Source organism: Anguilla anguilla, chromosome 2, assembly GCF_013347855.1.
Source record: "Anguilla anguilla isolate fAngAng1 chromosome 2, fAngAng1.pri, whole genome shotgun sequence".
NCBI classification, from domain to species: Eukaryota; Metazoa; Chordata; class Actinopteri; order Anguilliformes; family Anguillidae; genus Anguilla; species Anguilla anguilla.
This window is the reverse complement of record NC_049202.1, coordinates 70,617,361-70,635,625: the sequence shown is the minus strand read 5'-3', so window position 1 is coordinate 70,635,625 and position 18,265 is coordinate 70,617,361. Positions and strand designations below refer to the sequence as shown.

The 18,265-nt window shown below is 40.8% G+C and overlaps 3 protein-coding genes across 8 annotated transcripts in view; 2 read left to right on the top strand and 1 right to left on the bottom strand.

Moving 5' to 3' along the window:
- LOC118219632 (cytoplasmic phosphatidylinositol transfer protein 1-like) overlaps positions 1-5,701 on the bottom strand; it is a 96,467-nt gene extending 90,766 nt beyond the window's left edge. Inside the window, exon 1 of one of the 3 annotated variants that reach the window (XM_035402960.1) lies at positions 4,734-5,701. In XM_035402960.1, coding sequence (XP_035258851.1) covers positions 4,734-4,781 — 48 coding nt within the window. In that variant the 5' untranslated portion in view covers positions 4,782-5,701. The remainder of the gene's footprint in view (positions 1-4,733) is intronic. The other 2 variants (XM_035402962.1, XM_035402961.1) reach the window with 2 other exon arrangements.
- Positions 5,702-6,856: 1,155 nt separating this feature from the next.
- Positions 6,857-13,223, top strand: psmd12 (proteasome 26S subunit, non-ATPase 12). The gene is made up of 11 exons (XM_035402944.1): positions 6,857-7,082; positions 8,222-8,281; positions 8,480-8,608; positions 8,948-9,055; positions 9,243-9,347; positions 9,734-9,883; positions 10,195-10,329; positions 11,545-11,657; positions 11,900-12,074; positions 12,209-12,286; positions 12,504-13,223. The coding sequence occupies exons 1-11, from the start codon at positions 6,975-6,977 to the stop codon at positions 12,711-12,713; spliced, it is 1,371 nt and encodes a 456-aa protein (XP_035258835.1). The 5' UTR covers positions 6,857-6,974; the 3' UTR covers positions 12,714-13,223.
- Positions 13,224-14,334: 1,111 nt separating this feature from the next.
- Positions 14,335-18,265, top strand: part of helz (helicase with zinc finger) — a 71,143-nt gene continuing 67,212 nt past the window's right edge. For 3 of the 4 annotated variants that reach the window (XM_035402862.1, XM_035402861.1, XM_035402859.1), the window contains exon 1: positions 14,335-14,451. The gene's annotated coding sequence lies outside the window, so the exon portion shown is untranslated. The remainder of the gene's footprint in view (positions 14,452-18,265) is intronic. The other variant, XM_035402860.1, reaches the window with a different exon arrangement.

Here is an 18,265-nt window from a genome sequence, read left to right as displayed (position 1 = left end):
GCAGTATGCATAAAGAGTACTCAGACACTATGTTAGCAGTATTACACCATGCTGCATAGTCCTCTGTACCGAACCTTTGAGATAAAGGTGAATCTGTTGTGCTGCAGCAACAGCCATTACCAGTAAACACACTGTTCACTGTTTGGATACCGTGCGGTCTTTTTTTGGTCCTGCAGGACAAAGCATTCTCATTCACAAAGCAAAAAAGTTCAGGAAAAATAAAAGCTTTTAAAACAGAAAGAAATATGCCTCAATAACTGTGGTTTACAGATGGCCTGGAAATTATGCTTATGTCAAAATTAATTTGATTCTATTTTAGTAATTAATATTATTCACGTCAAGAATTATGGAGGATTATACACTGTTACGTCAAGCACTGTAATCCCCAGATACTACTCTGACTAAATAGAGATGAAATAGGAAGTTCCATTTTTTATTTATTTCCTGAAAATAGGATTTTCTGCCATCACAGGATTACAACTTTTGAAAATTGGATTCAAGGTACAGATGGCTGCACAGGTGGCAGTTCCAAAATTAACCCAGGAAGAACGACTGTCTCTTTTCCATGTTCTGCACGAAGTGGTTGATAGACAATCTTAACATATTACAAGCGCACGCAGATTGGCTCTTTCCAAAACAACACGCTGTCTGTGATAAAAGGGATTCAAGAGTGATTCTTAAGTGAACAAGAACACAAGGCATGTTTACACCACAATCAAATATGATATTTACAATGCATTGTAAACAGCGTGCAAATGTACATTACATGCTGCAGTGCTTCTGACGAATCATAAACATGTAAAAGTTGTATGTAAATTATACGACGACAGCTCTGTTTTTCTTTATTCCCATTACCACCTCCTGAGCAGTTATTTCACTCGTGTCGTGCTCAGGCTATTTTCGGTAATATTTACACTGTGTACCCTAGCAAAATAATCCGCATCACCATGGAAACATAAAAGCAGTGGCGCAGTTAAGCTGGAAGTCTTCACGTGACAGTTTCTCATTTCAGAACTAGTTTGTAAAGAATCTAATGATCACAGCACTGTGGCAATGCCTAGTTTGCTCCAAAGACTGCAAGTTTTACACATTTAGTTAGTGATATATTATCAGTTTGATTACTGGCCCCATGAACACAACTAATCCTCAGTTAGAGTGCCACATTTTAAAGGGGGCAGTTCACCCAAAAATGAAATAAAGCAGAAAAGTTTCCACTCTGGGTGCTGCCTATCCATCCAGGCAGCTTCGCTGGAATTCGGAGTGTTTTCTAAAAAAACTCTAAGGCTCCCCCTGACACAATGGACCTCGATGCTTAGACCACTAATACAAGGCAGTGCATACGCTGATATTCACTTTTCCTTCAGGTGAAATGCTTGATGTATTCTATTTTCAATTATTGTCGTATCCGTTTCACCTGTCCCTCCCTATTGCACAATTAAGTGACGACTTAGAATTCAGTCTTCATTTAAGCATTCTTTTAAAGGGGCAGTTCATGCAAAAATGAAATAACGCTATATTTCCCCTATATTAGCCCAGCATGCTGTCTATGCATACAGATAGTTTTGCTGAGATTTGCTGGTTTTGCTCGATATCCACTGCCGTTCTCCCTTATAAAACAGACCTTATTGGGGCAACGTTGTACACCAGCATTTTTTGTTAGAACAACCCAAGACGTATACCATAAAAGGATAAAAGGAATAAATTAGTGGGACAGATAAACTAAAGAGACAAAACAAGTCCAAAATGTGTAAGTGTCTGTTATGCACTGCTGCAGAATGACAGGAGAAAAGCAGCCAGGAAAAAAAAGAAAAAAAAGAAGAAGATTAGGAACATCTGTGCTGGAGCCACACCCATATGAGGTCATGCCGTTGTGCATTTCCTCAATGTCAACAAAATTCCAAGAAAGCAACTGATATATATGCACTCCTCTTGCTGCAGCACAGGGTGTGGACAAGAGACGGGAAGCTTATCAAACGGGATGTGGCACTGCGGTACAGCGGTTCCTCTAAAAACGGCACACGGTGTCTCATTAACACATCGATCGCCATTCCCACCCATACCCAGCGAAAGGGGTACGGTTTTCCCCACACGAAAGAGACCCGGAGAACGATCGGAGAGACGGAGGCAACCCCGCTCTACCTCTCTCACCGAGAAGCCTTCCCACAGCGGGCCTTTCCCCCCAGTAAGCCGCAAGCACGCGGCAGCACGAGGGACGAGTGACTCTCACGGAAGCGGCGCCGGGCATGCCCTGCCAGTGCGAGCATGAGAACCAGCGGCCAGGCAGGCTACCGCAAACGGCCGCAAGCCGAGGCTGCACCGCGAATTTAAAAACAAAACACCGCGGATCCCAGCCAGCTCGCCCCACACCCCCATACATGACTCCTGAGCGCTGAACCTGAGACATTCCTTATAAGCCCAACCCTCCCCGGGCCCGTGGACTAGCTTTTCCCATGAACCACCCAGGAACGTTTCATCGATGAAAAACCTTTCCCAGAGGATAATGAAATGTGCTCTTCTGATTAAGCGTGTGTCAGCACCGGAGCACCTGCCAACAAGCCAGTAAGGAAGGGTGGGGCAGTTTCAGGAAACACCCGGAGGCAGAGACGGGCTGCAATGGGACAACCTGTAGAATCTAGTAACCCAACGTTTAAAAAAAAAAAAAAAGATACTTCACTGGACAAGTTGCAACAATTCAGAGGTCACCGCAGAACCCAGAGCAGTGGGAGGCACTTGGCAGTTGGGAGGCAGATCGCTTACTAATACGCATCCTTCACTTCCCTTCCCTTCCGTTTGACAGGAAGCTGCCACTCATGTTATCACAGTTACCGGGCAGCACCCTCCTGACTGCGCACAGTCGTGCCAATGAGTCGGATCACACGCGGACAGTCCAGCGTTACGGGGTTATCAAAATGGACGGCCAAATACAGGCCTGGTTGTTGTCTATAATTACGGCGTCTAAAAATGGTGTGCACGACTGCAAGAGGAGACCTCCCTGACTCTGGAAGAGGGGTTTTGTGGGTCGCGGGAGACTCTGTGACTTAAAACCCCTCAACTTTCTGATGTTGCAGACGACTTTGTTTTTGAGTGATGTCACCAAGGAACGGTGAGGGAAGTAGTGACGTCATCAGAAAAGGGAAACAGTAGGCAGAAGCACATTCTCCAGGATAATGCTATTTGCGCATTAACCTAAATGCAAGGCCAAAAAAATACTGCAGCTACATAAGCACTAAACAGACGGTAGCTCTCCAGGAACAGGGTTGGGCAGCCCTGTTCTATATTATGAGCGATGGAAATACCAAATCCATCTGAAGACACCAATGTGCAGGATATTGTTTACATTTAGCAGTTTAACATAGCAGATCTAAAACGGCAGAAAAATAATCACAATGGCATACTGTAAACACCTCTCCCAATTCGCTGCAGCCTGCGAGTATACGGAGACCACTTAAATAATCTGTGATACAGGCAGATGCTTATCACTGAACAAACCCTGGAGCCGATAAGCCTGTGGCATCACAATGCTAGAGCATCGGGAACCTGCAGTGACTTTAGAAAACGTTGCGCATGTGCATGAGATGAATGATTCAGGCGAAACATTTGAGACAGGCTACTCTTCAATGTTTTGCAACACAGCTACAGTAAAAAAAAAAAAAGTGTCAAAACCACACTCCATCTTAGAATTACAGCTGCAGTTGGTCCATATTTCCATCTAACGCATCTGCATACACAATCCTACGGTATTGGTAATGCATTGATTTTCCAGCGCTTAACCAGTTCACAACATAAAGATATTCAATGTATTTTACTTAAGCGTAAATTGTGCCACCAGCATATTAAAATTGTCCGTCAATTCACAAGTAGACTTCTGTCCGCACAAGTAGATTTTACCTGCTTTGACCTTACATGTAAGGTCTTTAGTCAAGACGCGACACATTAACGTTCATCGAAATTAAAGCAAAACGTTCACTATGCGCTCATGAACAAGTACAAATCAATTCTCGGTCATCTGGGGGCTAGCCATTTGAGGGAGCTACACTAGCGCCATCCAGTGGTTTCTATCTTCCGCGTTCTCGCCGTTAAACTCCAGCAATTGTGCTTCCCTAGTTAAAAAGTCATATTATACTTTAAAAAATATTTTTCAATTAAATAATTTATAAAGGGATAGTCATAATTACTCAATGTCGTGACATTAATTCGCACATTAAACAGAAGAAATAATATGGCCTACTTTTGCACATCAAACGAGTTGCCGCAGTTCATGTACACATTCATTGCACTCAATCGAGATACAGATTGCACAGTAAATTGAATGAGCTCTCCCAGACATGTCTAAAGGTTTCGTCAGTGATCGCTGTTTTCAATATCCAGCTGAACGATGTGTCTGCCATAAGCAGCAAATTAGCCCCATAAACCGATGCACTTCGTAGTTGGGTTCGCATACTATGAGGTCCAATAAGATTCAAGCAGATATATCACAAACATTTGAAACAGAGTGAATTTACCGGAAAAAATACATCGTTAGCCTATATTCAGAAACTCCCTGTCCTCCACAAACGAAAACATACTTGGCAGAAAGTTTACATATCCAGGCATACGTATTTCTACATGGCACATTTTTGTTTCCTCTTTATCTATCCCTGTGGTATGAATAAAATAACTGCCGTAGAGACGGCGCAGTTCAGTAATTATGCTGTATAGCCTCTATCATTTTCACGATAACAATTCAAACTTACCTCCTCCACCGTAAGCGGCATACATATTCTGTACTCCTTCAGCAGCATATTCCGTCGATATGGTGATATCCCCGATGTTTTCAGTTTACGTAGATAATAGGTATTAAAGTTTCAATACCACTAATAGTCTAATTCCACTCTAGCATTTGGCAACGCGTACAAATAATACGGTATTTCGATATGATCTTGAAAGCGGACAGAATTGAACAAAATGTCCCTTCAATGCTGTCTCCTCGTTACTTTTAGATCATGTGAATGTTTCATTAAACCGAACTGACGGTACAGTTTAAACACAGGACCTGGCCTGTCTCTTATTTCGGACAGAACAGAGCGGAATTAAATAGACGAGGAAATCAGACTGAGTACAGAAAAAAAACGTCAAAACGGTCACTAGGATATGCCCTCGGCAAAATACATCAGTAACGAGTTGCAACGGGTCAGATAATAAGCAGAGAAAACATCAGCAAGGCAGATGTTGCCGTCTCTAGTCCTACCTAGCGTGTATGACTTGAAACAAGACTGATATTCAAGTGTCAACCGCAAATGGCTAAAATGTAGCTTCCTCAACCAAAAATGAACAACAGGAGTTCATCTTCCTCGATGTCCCAGAAATTGCTAAACGACGGATTCCAATTCGCGTCAGTATTTTTCTAAGAGTAAGTGATCACGCTGTACTGAGCGTTTACATCACTGGTAAGAAAGCTTTGTCCTCGGTCCGCAACACATTCATCGCGTCTTGCTCCCCTCTTCTCAGAATGTGAAGAATTCAAACGAATACGCCAAGCTCGGTCGGGAGCTGTCACTCAGTAGATCGCTATAGTATAATCTCTCAGGGCGAACGACGTGATACTTTGTAGCGGCAACGGAAACATCTACCCCCACCGTACAGAGCAGGAAACGCACCGCGTGTAAGCAAATTGCAGAGTTCACTTGCCTACTCAGACCCCTTCACCATAAGAATAAGAGTAAAATAACACCAGATTGGTGTTCCAAAAAATTTCAGGAAACTGGCGCACTTTGTGCTGCAGAATAATTTGAATAATATTTAGGCTATTCCAAAAACATAGGCGAAATGTGTAGGCTATGTTTAGATGTGGAATTAGCCCCTGAAAAAATCATTAACAGAAAAAGAAAAGAAAACAAACATCCCCAAACACTGTTTTGTTTTCGAACTACATTTTCGAGGCTGCATTTTTTCGAATCAACAATCTCTTAACCTACAATTGAGAAAAGTGGCATTTTCCCTAAACAAACAGACCGAACGAAAATGAAGTGAAAACTTTTTAGATTAAATGTATTTACGGAATTGCCTTTCACAGGTGAGAAATGACCCCTTAAAATAGCCTACAAACGGATAAGTTATGATAGAGGCGATAAATAACTTGTGTAGTGTGTAAAACTGGATCAGGTGTGATCTGCCGTGGTCATTGGTTTTGATTTCTTAATACCATAGGTCATGTAGGCTATCGTATCATAGAAGACGGTTGTATGTAAATTGTTGCTGCAACTTGATCACCTTTTACGTTTGGCTAATATTTCTATACTGCGAGACAAGACAAACAATGAACACAACAGGAAATGACTTTTATATGTTGTGGACCTTTGGTAGGTTTCAGCCACAGAACTGCATGGTTCCAGTAACCTGGCCGCACCATACTATGTAGCCACATCATATAGGCCGAGTAGAAAAATGCTATTATGGTTATCTTATTGATCATGTAGCTCTGTAGGCTACTGCATTGTTTCTATAGAGTAGGCGTGGAGGGCTGTCCTGTGTTGCATTCAATTAATGATTTACAACTAAATAATGACCGACTGATTTAACTCTATTGTAGAAAATTGACGCAAAGCCGTATCAATATATTCTGTGTTCTCAGATTTATATTTGACTTCACAATCTAGAATTTTCCGTTTGTCCTCAATATAGAAAAGGAATACGCCACATTTTCCAGTCTTCAGTACAAAACGCTTTACGAAAAGTTATGACCAACCCAAACACGGGCGATTGTCCTTAGATGACTACTCAAATGCCTGGAATTTTAGAGGGTCCTTTATGGGTCCTTGTGCTTTTTAGGCGGCCTTAAAAACGGTGTGTTGATTGGTCCATTTTTAACAATATCCGGTGAGCTTGACACAACAACCGGAACAGGAGCGCGCACTTCTAGCGAAGACTTTAGTCATTAGAACCAAGTAACGGCTTGTATTAGACAGCAAGTCGTGCGACTACTTTGAAGCGGAGAAATGGCTGACGAAAGAGCGGAGCGATCCGACGGGAAGATCGTGAAAATGGAGGTTGACTACAGTTCAACCGTGGAGCAGCGTCTTCCAGAGTGCGAGAAAATGGCTAAAGTAAGTTGAATGTACATCAGTAGTTGAATGGAGCGAGACGCCGGGCTGAGTCATGCTGGCTGCATATTGTCATGTAGGCCTTAACTGTCAAGACTAGGTTGTTGGTAAGCTGTTTAGCTAGTTTAGCCAATAAAAACAGGGGGGAAACACACAACCTGTTAGCAGTTTTTGTTTATTCGAATGAAATTGTATATTCAGCGATTCCCCCTGTTCGCTGCGTTAAAAAAATAAAATTCTTGCGCTGGCTGCCGGAATGGCCGTATGTGACTACACAACGAGCTAACTGGTAATTCGGTTACTGTATATAAAGGAGGATTTATCTCGCTTTTGCTGTCTAAGAATATTGTACAAGTTACATTAGCTGCACATTTATTATATTTTAGGTGGCTGTGCAATACAGCTGTTTTTGTTTATGGTTTGTCCGCGAGTCAGGCTGCTTGCTTTGTAACAATAGCTGGCTTGCTAGCTAACGGCCAAATATAATACAATATATTATTATTGTTAATATTATTATTATTATTATTATTATTATTATTATTATTAATAGATAGTTTTATACTGCGCACTCGAAGCGGGTTCCACAAAAGTAACGTTACAGTGCAGCAGGCAATTTAAAGGCATTATGTACAGTACATATAGAAGAAGCTACTATTAAAGTAAGGACATGCATGCATGTGTACATACACACACATCACTGATAATATCCTTCTTTTATGTTTTTATGATTTTTGTTTTTAATTATTTTACTAATTAATTATTATTATTTTATTATATGCTTACGATTTTCCTTGTATATTTTCTTTGTTTTTTTGTTTTTTTTAAATTGTGCAAATAAATTCAATTAGACTGTTTAGTCAGAGGTCATGCCAGTACCTCTAAATTAATTCTAAATACTTATGGAAACCTGTGCATGGAGGACAAGCCTACGAGTTGTATGGGAGCTGTTTAGTTCTCGTTACAAGCCTATCTACTGAATTTTGGACAGCTTGGAGTTCTGATTATAACCCAACGTTTTGGCCTGAATACAGAGCACTGCAGTAATCCAGTCAAGAAGATATAAATGTGGATGACTTCCTCAGTGATCCACATTGACCAAATTATGCTATAATTATTATTTTTCTTTTTTTTATTATTTGAAGGAAGGAAGACTGCAGGAGGCAATTGAAAGTTTGTTGTCTTTGGAAAAACAAACAAGAACAGTAAGTAATAATTGATTAGCAATTTTCCTTCACTATTCTGAAAGTGCAGAGATACACAATTCCTCTACTCTGGGCACTATTTTCTGCACAATCATGTAGAATTATGGCCAAAATATAGTTTTCTATGGAATGTTTTCTCATGATATCTCCCTGCAATGTAGCATGAGGACATAATTTGATTTTCTCTGATTATAACAGGCTTCTGACATGGTGTCGACCTCAAAGATTCTGGTCGCAATTGTACAGATGTGCTATGAGGCTAAAGACTGGGACTCCCTGAATGAAAACGTCATGCTCCTTTCCAAAAGGCGAAGTCAGCTTAAACAGGTCTGGTTTGACTGGCAGAAAACGACTCAATTTTTCTAGTATGCAAGATTTGTGAAATATTTGGTAAGAATGATGGTGGTACAAGACTTACTAATTTTAAGGAGGCCATCAACTTGGCGTTCTAGTTATGGGCCTGATTTTAGCAGTGTTTAAAGTTTGAACCTCCAGCTTAAATACATGACCTGTAAAAAGTGTAAGCCCTGACTTGCCTGGGGTATGTACAGAAAATAATGTAATTTGCGATAACTATGTCAGGTCCTTTCCCGGTGTTTTTGTGAGATGTTCGTTTTAGTTGTGAAAGATAACAATTTTCCTTGTTTTGTTCCTTGTTATTGTCAGGCAGTTGCCAAGATGGTGCAGGAATGCTACAAGTATGTGGATGCGATGACAGACCTGACCATCAAGCTGAGGCTTATTGACACTTTGCGCACTGTTACTGCAGGCAAGGTATGGGCTGCTGCAGAGACACCCTTCCCCTTTTCATACAGCTGTGCTAAGATTTGCATTGCCCTTAGCACTGTTATACAGTTCATTTTGGACTGCCTCGGGAGTCACACACTGGTGAAAAGTACTTTTTTGTACAAACGGAAATGTTGCAGTGCTTGAAAGAGCTAAGCTCAGTCTTGTCTCTCAGATTTATGTGGAAATTGAGCGGGCGCGGCTGACCAAAACCTTGGCAAACATCAAGGAGCAGAATGGAGAAGTCAAAGAAGCAGCTGCAATCTTGCAGGAACTGCAGGCAAGTCTGGGACTCTTTTCTAATTTCTTTAATTCTGCTGGTTTCCCATTGTGATTGTATAGTCAGTTTGGAATGTGATGTCGTGCCAGGATGTGATGCCAGCTATTCGTGAGATGATGTAATCCTGCAGCCAGATTGTGAGGAAAAAGAGTGTTGAAATACACTCTCTGTAGTCCTAAGCTAAGTCCATGTTTGAGAAATTTAACGAGAAACCTTGGCAACGGCTGTATGATTGTTCGTAAAATGTGTGCGCACTCGTCCTTACTTGGCATGAAGTCATCGGTGTCCTCGGCCTGGAATTGTCCGTGTATGTGTTGAAATGACTCCTCGTGTAATGGGTCTGTGCTGTCGCCTTCTGTGTTTTCACTGACCTTGTCCTCCGTAAGGTCGAAACGTACGGCTCAATGGAGAAGAAGGAGAAGGTGGAGTTCATCCTGGAGCAGATGAGGCTGTGCATTGCCGTGAAGGACTACATCCGCACTCAGATCATAAGCAAGAAAATCAACACCAAATTCTTCCAGGAGGAGGGCACAGAGGTGAGGAAGCCAAGCTGCCGTTGGTGAAATATACTTTTCCAAAATCTCTTTCTGTTCTTTGTGGTTATCGATCTGCATGTAAACACAGTGACTTGTCATCTTCCTTTTGAACTGGACATTATATATTTTGTTGGAAAGAACAGAATTCGAGACGTTCCTTGCCGTGCATTTATTGATTAAAGTCCTTGTTCTTTGCGATGAAGGTGTTTATGTCTGCCTTTGTTTTGCCTAACAAAATGCTTTAATTATCTACTGTTGATGTTCCGAACGGTTTTTTTCCCATTGAAACATCTGAATCATCTCTGTTTTAGGAATCAAAGCTGAAGTATTACAATTTGATGATTCAAGTGGACCAACACGAGGGATCTTACCTCTCCATATGCAAACACTACCGTGCGATTTACGATACTCCCTGCATCCTGGAGGACAGTGGAAAATGGCAGCAGGTAAGACTGTGTTCTGTGCACCTTGGTGTGTGGTTCTAAGAACACGGAATCACTGTATTTTAAAAGGGAACATTTGAAGCCAAGTTCTGTTTCGGGTATACAGAAGGTGTACGGCAGGGTGTGGTTTTATAAAACTATTGCATGCAGTGTGTTTAAAAAAAAAAAAAATTATAATTTTAATGGTCATAGCTGATGTACTGTTTTTGAGAGCATTTCTCATGCCTGATATCTGCCTGATATCAGTTTGTGTACTTTGCGAGGTGTGCAGTGGTCTTTTCTGGACTGGTCTTTCCTTGACCATGGAGCCGAGCTAGCAAAGACCATGCAGGCATATTTTAGTCTTAACACCTCTATCTGATTGGTTGATTTGGGGCATTGTAGTGGTGGTTTTACCTCTCACTTTGGTTTGTTTTTTGTGGAGAGGAATGTACATTTTGAGGAAGATAAGTCAAATGTTGCACTTTGAAATTTTTTCAGTACCAAATGTGCAGTAGGTAAGGGAGAACAGATACACGCACACACACACACACGCGTGCACACAGCTCCATTTTCATTTAAAAAAAGATTTTTTTTGGAATTGGCAAATGCTTCTTTGCCATCTGCTGTGCATAACATCAAGTGTACGTGTTCCTCCAATACACTTCCTCCATACATATGACAGGGGCTACAAGCCACTTTCCGTTCTACAGGAGAACTAGCACCGATCAGAACATGCGCCACAGCCTGCGCTCGGTACATGTGCCTTTTAGTATTCAGGCCATTCAGGAGCCCTTAACTGCTGTGCAGTTCTGGTTGTTGTAGTTTTTCTGTGCTTGCTTTCTAAATCCTTGGACATGTTGATAAAAAGGAAAGGATGATAGACAAACCGTACACAAACGTCCAATGGAATATCTGTGCTACTAGTTAGCTATGCTGGCTGTGTAATATTAATCATTCTTTTACTGCATCTGGTTTCTCATATGTAATTAGTGTATTAAGATAGAAAGCACATCATCTCTCATTTAAAATCCTATAGATGAAGACGTGCACATTTTTATTTTGTAGTTTCAAATTCAAATTCTTTTTAGGGTTGGAGTGAACTTAATTTGGGAGAAAAAAATATAATTGCCAGGACACTGGTGTCAAATCGGCTGAGGTAACAGTGTTTGTTGTCTTGTTAATAACCTGCATGCCTGTACATTGATAGGTGGAATGTTTTTTCTTCTTTGGTTTTAGGCTTTGAAGAGTGTTGTCCTGTATGTGATTTTAGCCCCCTATGACAATGAGCAGTCTGACCTGGTGCACAGAATCAATACTGATAAGAAACTGGAAGAAATTCCCAAATACAAGTAAGTACACGCTTGTACAACAAAAATATCTTTCACCCCTGCTGATTTAGTGGATGGAAATGATTAAGATTACTCATTCAGAAACTTCCATGGTCCAGTACTAGAGCATATCGTTTGGTAGTCAGTCAATAATGTCAAAGTACATTAATTCTAAGTGCTTAGGCCACCAGTATATCTGGCTAGGCAATGATTTTTCTTAGCAAATGCCAACCAATGGAGAATTGCCCCCTCTTCACCTTCAGAGATCTCCTGAAGCAGTTCACCACCATGGAACTGATGCGCTGGGCCTCGCTGGTGGAGGATTATGGGAAGGAGCTGAGGGAAGGTTCCCCAGACAGCCCAGCGACTGATGTCTTCTCCTGCACCGAGGAGGGTGAGAAGAGGTGGAAAGACTTGAAGAACAGAGTGGTGGAACACGTAAGTATGAGGCGTTTGTCATTTGAGGGGAATGAGCACTTCAGTAAAGGCAAATGAATGGCGTATGGATATGAAGGATTGTAAAATACGGAGGACTGGTTGACCCGCATTGTTGTTTTTCTTCCCTGCTCCAGAACATAAGAATAATGGCCAAGTATTACACAAGGATCACAATGAAAAGGATGGCTGGCCTCCTCGATCTGTCTGTTGATGTAAGCAAAGGAAATTTTGTTCAGCAAATGTCTATTTCAACATTATTATTATTATTTTTTTTTTTTTTTGCCCAGAGTTAATGGGGCATCATATTCCTTTGTGAATTTAAACAAAATATTTTTTTTCTTCTATACTGTTTCTCTGCTGTATGGTCATTGTATACTGTGCATCATCTCATTTTTGGGTAAAAAAAGAAAAACCTTGTTGCTTTTGCAGGAATCTGAGGAGTTCCTCTCCAGCCTGGTGGTCAACAAGACTATCTATGCCAAGGTCGACCGACTAGCTGGCATCATCAACTTCCAGAGGCCAAAGGACCCCAACGATCTGTTGAATGACTGGTCCCACAAACTGAACTCGCTCATGTCGCTGGTCAACAAAACCACCCACCTGATTGCCAAAGAGGAGATGATACACAATCTTCAGTAATAAACATTGGGGAGTTCTGTTGTTTTTTTTTTTTTTTTTGTTGAAATGTTGGGTTACACAGGCCATGCCTAAAAGTGTAAATCCATCCACGACCATCCTGTTACTGCTTCCGAGCAGTTATGATCAGCTCATTTCTATTTGATTTTCGACAAATGCTATTTTGGAAAAGATGGTAGAGTGATTATAGAAATTTTCTGTATTATTATACTGTCTCTTCCCCTAACAGTTCCATGCAATGTGTCAAACATGTACATTTATAATGTTTGAACAGACTGCTCCCATATTTAGAATGATCCCTTGAATATTTGGCATGTTGTGCTAGTGGTCTAGAGTGGTTGTTGGTCACAGATGGAGTTATAGGTTTTCTTGTGTTCTGTCAACGTTTTACATGTAACTGTTATAAGGGATTATGATATACATAAATTGGGCAATATATGCTGTATTAAAACATTGCTATGATCTTGATGTTTTTTATTTACTTACTACAAACATTAAATCACCTTACTCTGACTGACTGCCATTGTATTTTAATTAACCAAGAAACATGAGAAGTCACTTTAAATATTTGATGTTTTGAAAGGCACTCCCTCCCATTTTTAACCAGGCATGTGTATAACTTACTCAAATGTTTGTCCCGGTGGAGGTTGTCCAACATTTTGCCACTTCACCTCAAGTGAAGACTATTCTGTGCCACTGTGCATGTCTTCTTAAAAGAGCAATGAATCTAAACTCCCTTCAAAGAATCATAAGGTCCTTTTTAAAGCTTTAGATTGTACTTGTAGAGTTGCAGCACTGTTAGTTTTTTTTAATGGAGTGATGGTCACTAAGAATATACTAACAGCTTAAATGACAAAATGTTTCATATTAGAAAGTGAGATCTAGGCACCGAAAGGACAATAAGGCATTGGAATAACTGACAAATTATGACTTCAGTGTCTGTACAAGTAATGGAATCAATAACATTAATTCCTATCATCGAGTCACTTTCTTACTGTACTGTACTCAAGTTAAACTGCTCCTGTATTATCAGGCCATTTAAATTTATATCTCACTCTGCTTAAACGGGAAAAATCCAAATGAATTAAAATGTGAAGCCTACATTGGAACAAGAAAATGGCAAGTAAACTCCATGTATATTTTGCAGTTGCATCAAGCTGATCACATAAATATTCAACTGTCTACATAATTAGTGTTCATTTCCTTCGAACACTAACTGAAAGCTGCACCAAAGTTTCGAAAGGATACTTGAATTTTTTCACATATAAATGTGGCAAGTGGCAACCCTTCTAAGTAGCAACGAACAAGGCTGCTGATATACCCCTTCATTCCAATACAATCTATGAAGATTATAACCGTTTGGTATTTTGAAATAATTGTTTTTACAGTGAAGTGATTACTTCAGACGTGATTCGAAAGTTTTAGATTTCACAATAGCGTAGCAATACGACCAGCTAACATTTAGAAATACGACTGACATTGTTTTGCTTATTACAGGACTGTTATATAATTTTCTTTAAAGTTATATCACTCTTATAATGTATAGAACTTGAGTAGCTATTAATATAACCATACATAATAACTTTATGTTTGTAAAGTTAATTGGAGTTAATGGTTAGTTAGAACCACAAATCGAACCAATCTGTGTGGTAACTTAACTATGGAGCAGAAATAGTGTATCCCGTGATTCTTTGCTGAAGGCTGACAAGTGGATCCAAGATGGCGTAGAAAGTAAAGCTAGGTAAGTGTAGACTTGCCATTTTCACCCCTTTCAGTTCGGCTTTTCTGTTGCTTGTGGTTGGGAAATCGGCCAGTTTATAAGTCTGTGTTATGAAAGAAAAGCCAAATAATACACGATAACTACAAGAGAACCCGTCATATGTTTTCTTACAAATAAATTGCGAGTCTAAATACAGGCCCGTATGTAGCTAACTAGCTACCGCTAACTTAGCTAGCTAGTTGGCTGTGTCCTGCTGCTTTTGGTCTAGACAGATAGAGGGCCCTAATTTTGGCTGACGTGCAGACAATGCATTTTACATCAATTTATGTACTGTGTTTTCAAATACTTGAGTAGCTAGTTTGGTAAATCACACATCAGGAAGCTGGGTGTAGTTTATTTTATGATTTGATGGTGACGGGCTGTTGCGCAATGGAGCTTAAGAATAACTTGGCTATCATTTCTCTGGCGAGCTAGCCAGTCGGATAACAACGACCTGCATTGCTGGTTAGCTAGCACAGGCTAGCCATGTTATGTGTTGCTGGATGTTAAACACTTGCTACGTGTGTAGCTACCGAGCCAGCTATCTAACGTTTCTTGTTTGCGACTTGGTGGCTGTGGGCCACTAGCTTACCGAATGACGCAAAATTCTAGCTAGCAAATGTAATCACTGATAAAGCGTGTTGCTTTCATTTTAGTCCTTGCGACCAGTTGTTGTTGACGACCTAGCTGCTTTTCAAGCTACTTTTCAATTTTTTCCATTTTTCTTTTGCTTATACTGGACAATTAAAAGCAGTGACACGGGCTAACAAGCTAACTAAATAGCTAGCTAGCTATTATTAGCTAACTGTGACCCAGAATCCAAAGATAGCGAGGCTGTTTAGTTATATTTTTATCTCTGTGTTTAAATGACCATTTTCGGACTGATAGTGGCAAGCCAAGTTATCTAATTTGTTACATTTATTATCTGTTAGGATTTGGTTGGCCAAATGGCTAGCTTGCTAGCTTTGATATATGCGGGAAAATAGCTAGCTGGTCGGCTGACCAGCTACCACCAAACCGATGGCTTGTCAAACTGCAAATCGACTAGCTAACGTTATTTTGATAACCTAACTGGTGGTGTGTTGGTTCCAAAACATCAATTGGAGGGCTACGTTTTTCTGTAACGTAGTCTAGCCTGTAAGATGTGTATTACAACCTGGCTAGCTTTGAGTTAACGTCGAAAGCTTTCTCGCCAGCTAGTATTTATGAATAGCTAATAGTTAACTTGCTAGCTAGCTACAATTTCCCTGCGGTAGGTAGCTAGGTAAATATTCACGCTTAACTCATTGCTTGGTAACATTGCTAATTTAGTGACAAGTCTAGCAAGCAATACAACACTCGATGGCTAGTGTAGTTGTTTGGCAGAACGTTTCTTGATGGAGTAGGCCAACAATAATAGGTAGTTAGCTAGGTTAGTAAGATAACTGTCAGACAGTACGTTAGCTTCATATACAATACACTATGCATAGCGTGCCAGCTACGCGGTCATGTTAGATTATTGAATTTAAGTTGATATTAAATGTCACTTTGTGTTGGTGTTGGATCACAATTAATTATTAGAGCGGACTGATTAAAGTATTATGTTGGTAGCGAGCTAGTTAGGTGAGAAAACACATTTTTAAGGTCAGCGGGACAATTTTTCTTTATGTAAACATCGCCCTGCATCTGGACAGGTATCATTTAGGAGCAATGACTGAGTAATTTAGGGTTAATAAGCTTTGCTAGCTACTGTAACGTTAGCCAGATGGGTGGCTAATTGCTTGTGGCGCGGGAGATGATAGTTCGCGAACCGCCCCCTCCATACTCCCTCTGGACAGCAACACTGACACATAGGCCTACCTGAACACCAATGCGTTGTGCGTTGTTTTGACCATGTCAGGAAGTTTGTTGACTTCTTTCATTCTTGTCAGCATATGTCATTTCACCTCACATTGAGTAGTCTTGCGGTGTAACTTAGTGGTATTTCAATGATACTGTTATTTCAGATGCATGTGCTTAACTGTGGTAGCTGTAACCTGTATTTATCTTACCAATCAAACTTTTTAACTTCGTTTATACGTGTTTTCTGGATTATCCTTTTGGTGCCTTCCAGGGTGAGAAATTGACACCAGCCACTAGCCAAATGCTGCTAGATTTTATCTGAGGCTGTTAAGTTTGCCTACTCTAACAGTGACTTTGGCAGGCAACCACCCGTCACTTGGAAGTTCTGTTCTAAATATCTAGTTGTCTGGTAAAACAGTGAAATTGAAATTTGGGATGTGACAGCCGCTGTGGCCAGTGGAGGATAGTTTCCTGCCTTGGTGCCATCCCTGCACATTTATTTGTAAAAGTAGCTGTATTTTCTTGAAGTGTATGTTGGTGAAACTTGATTTAGATTTAGTACAGGGCTCTATTCTAACATTTTCCCTGAGGAGCACATTTGTTCCTAAGTTTAAAAAATGTAGGAGCACACTAAAGCATCCCAATTAAATGCTCCTAAATTATTTTTCCAGATAGCACACATCAATTTTAAGGAGCGTATGCTCCTAAAATGGGAGCACTGTAGAGCCCTGTTAGTACTGTTTGCGTTTGCATTTATTTGTGGACACTAACGTTGCTTAATCTATTTGATTCATGTTCATTTGGCTGATCGACTGATACCACATAGGCCTATGTCTTAGGTTCCCCAGAGCTTGCAGTTTACTTTTGCATCTTGTATAAATCATAGCCCTGTACCCCAGGCATGGTATTATAAAGATTATGAAATCCAGTACCAAAAAATTTTAAAAGGGTTGTTATATGATCTCGTCCTAATTGTTTTCTATGGGCAGGGACGGTACAAAAATATCATCCATAAAATTATATTTTCATTTTAAAAGCGGAGTGAAAAATTGCTGAACTTGGCAGTGCCAAATCACAAAATTTGCAGATATTCAGAAACCACAGCCGTGGTATTGCTAGCGTTCAGGCCTTGTAGGATTGGTTCTTTGTTAGCCTCCAGCTTGGTAGACGGATCAGCAAATCGGGACGTCTGTTGACGTGGTGTGTGTTTGCACTGACTCAGTGACTCGGTGGAGAGCGTGCCAGTGACCGACCGTGTGAGGCCGAGTTGCCTTTCCTGAGCTTGGTGAGGAGCTGCAGACTGCTTGTGGTCCAGCGGGGAAGAGTTTAGCTTTTTTTTTCCAAGAGATAGACGTTTGCCTGCTAAGACGGTGATCATGTCCCCGTCGTGCTTGTTGAGGAGTGCCCCCCCCCCCCCCTGCACTGTGGGAGATGAAAGAACCCCAAGGAGCATTGCACTTGGTCCCAGCTTGATGTTAATGCCGTTCGTTGGCTCCTTCGATGTGCAGGCCGAGGTGGCTGACGCACATCAGTTATAAGTTGAGGCATTATCAACATCTAATGCTTCTCCTGGATGGCATAAAAGGAGATTAGAGCCCGTTCAGCCCACATGCTTCTGCTGTGAGCTTTTTTCTCATTACGCTTTATTGCTGAAGTGTGTTTTTATTAGTGCCGCTGCCTTTTGCTCGGGCGATGCACAGCCCAGGAGTCGGAGCTCCGGATGATTCTATGCACGCAGTTTAATAAGGACACTATTGCCTTTAACTGTCGTTGCTCTTTCTCTTTTCTCTTTTTTTTATGGGTTATGCACCGACATCACAGGAAACGTGGTGTCAGTGCAAGTTTCAGCATTTCCCAGAGTTTAACTATGAACTAAAATACATGCCTGCCTGGTCCTCTTCAGTTTTTAAAAAAGTTTTCTTTAAGAAGTTTGCCATGCCCATGCATGATACTGTGTGGGAAAGGGGCTATAGAA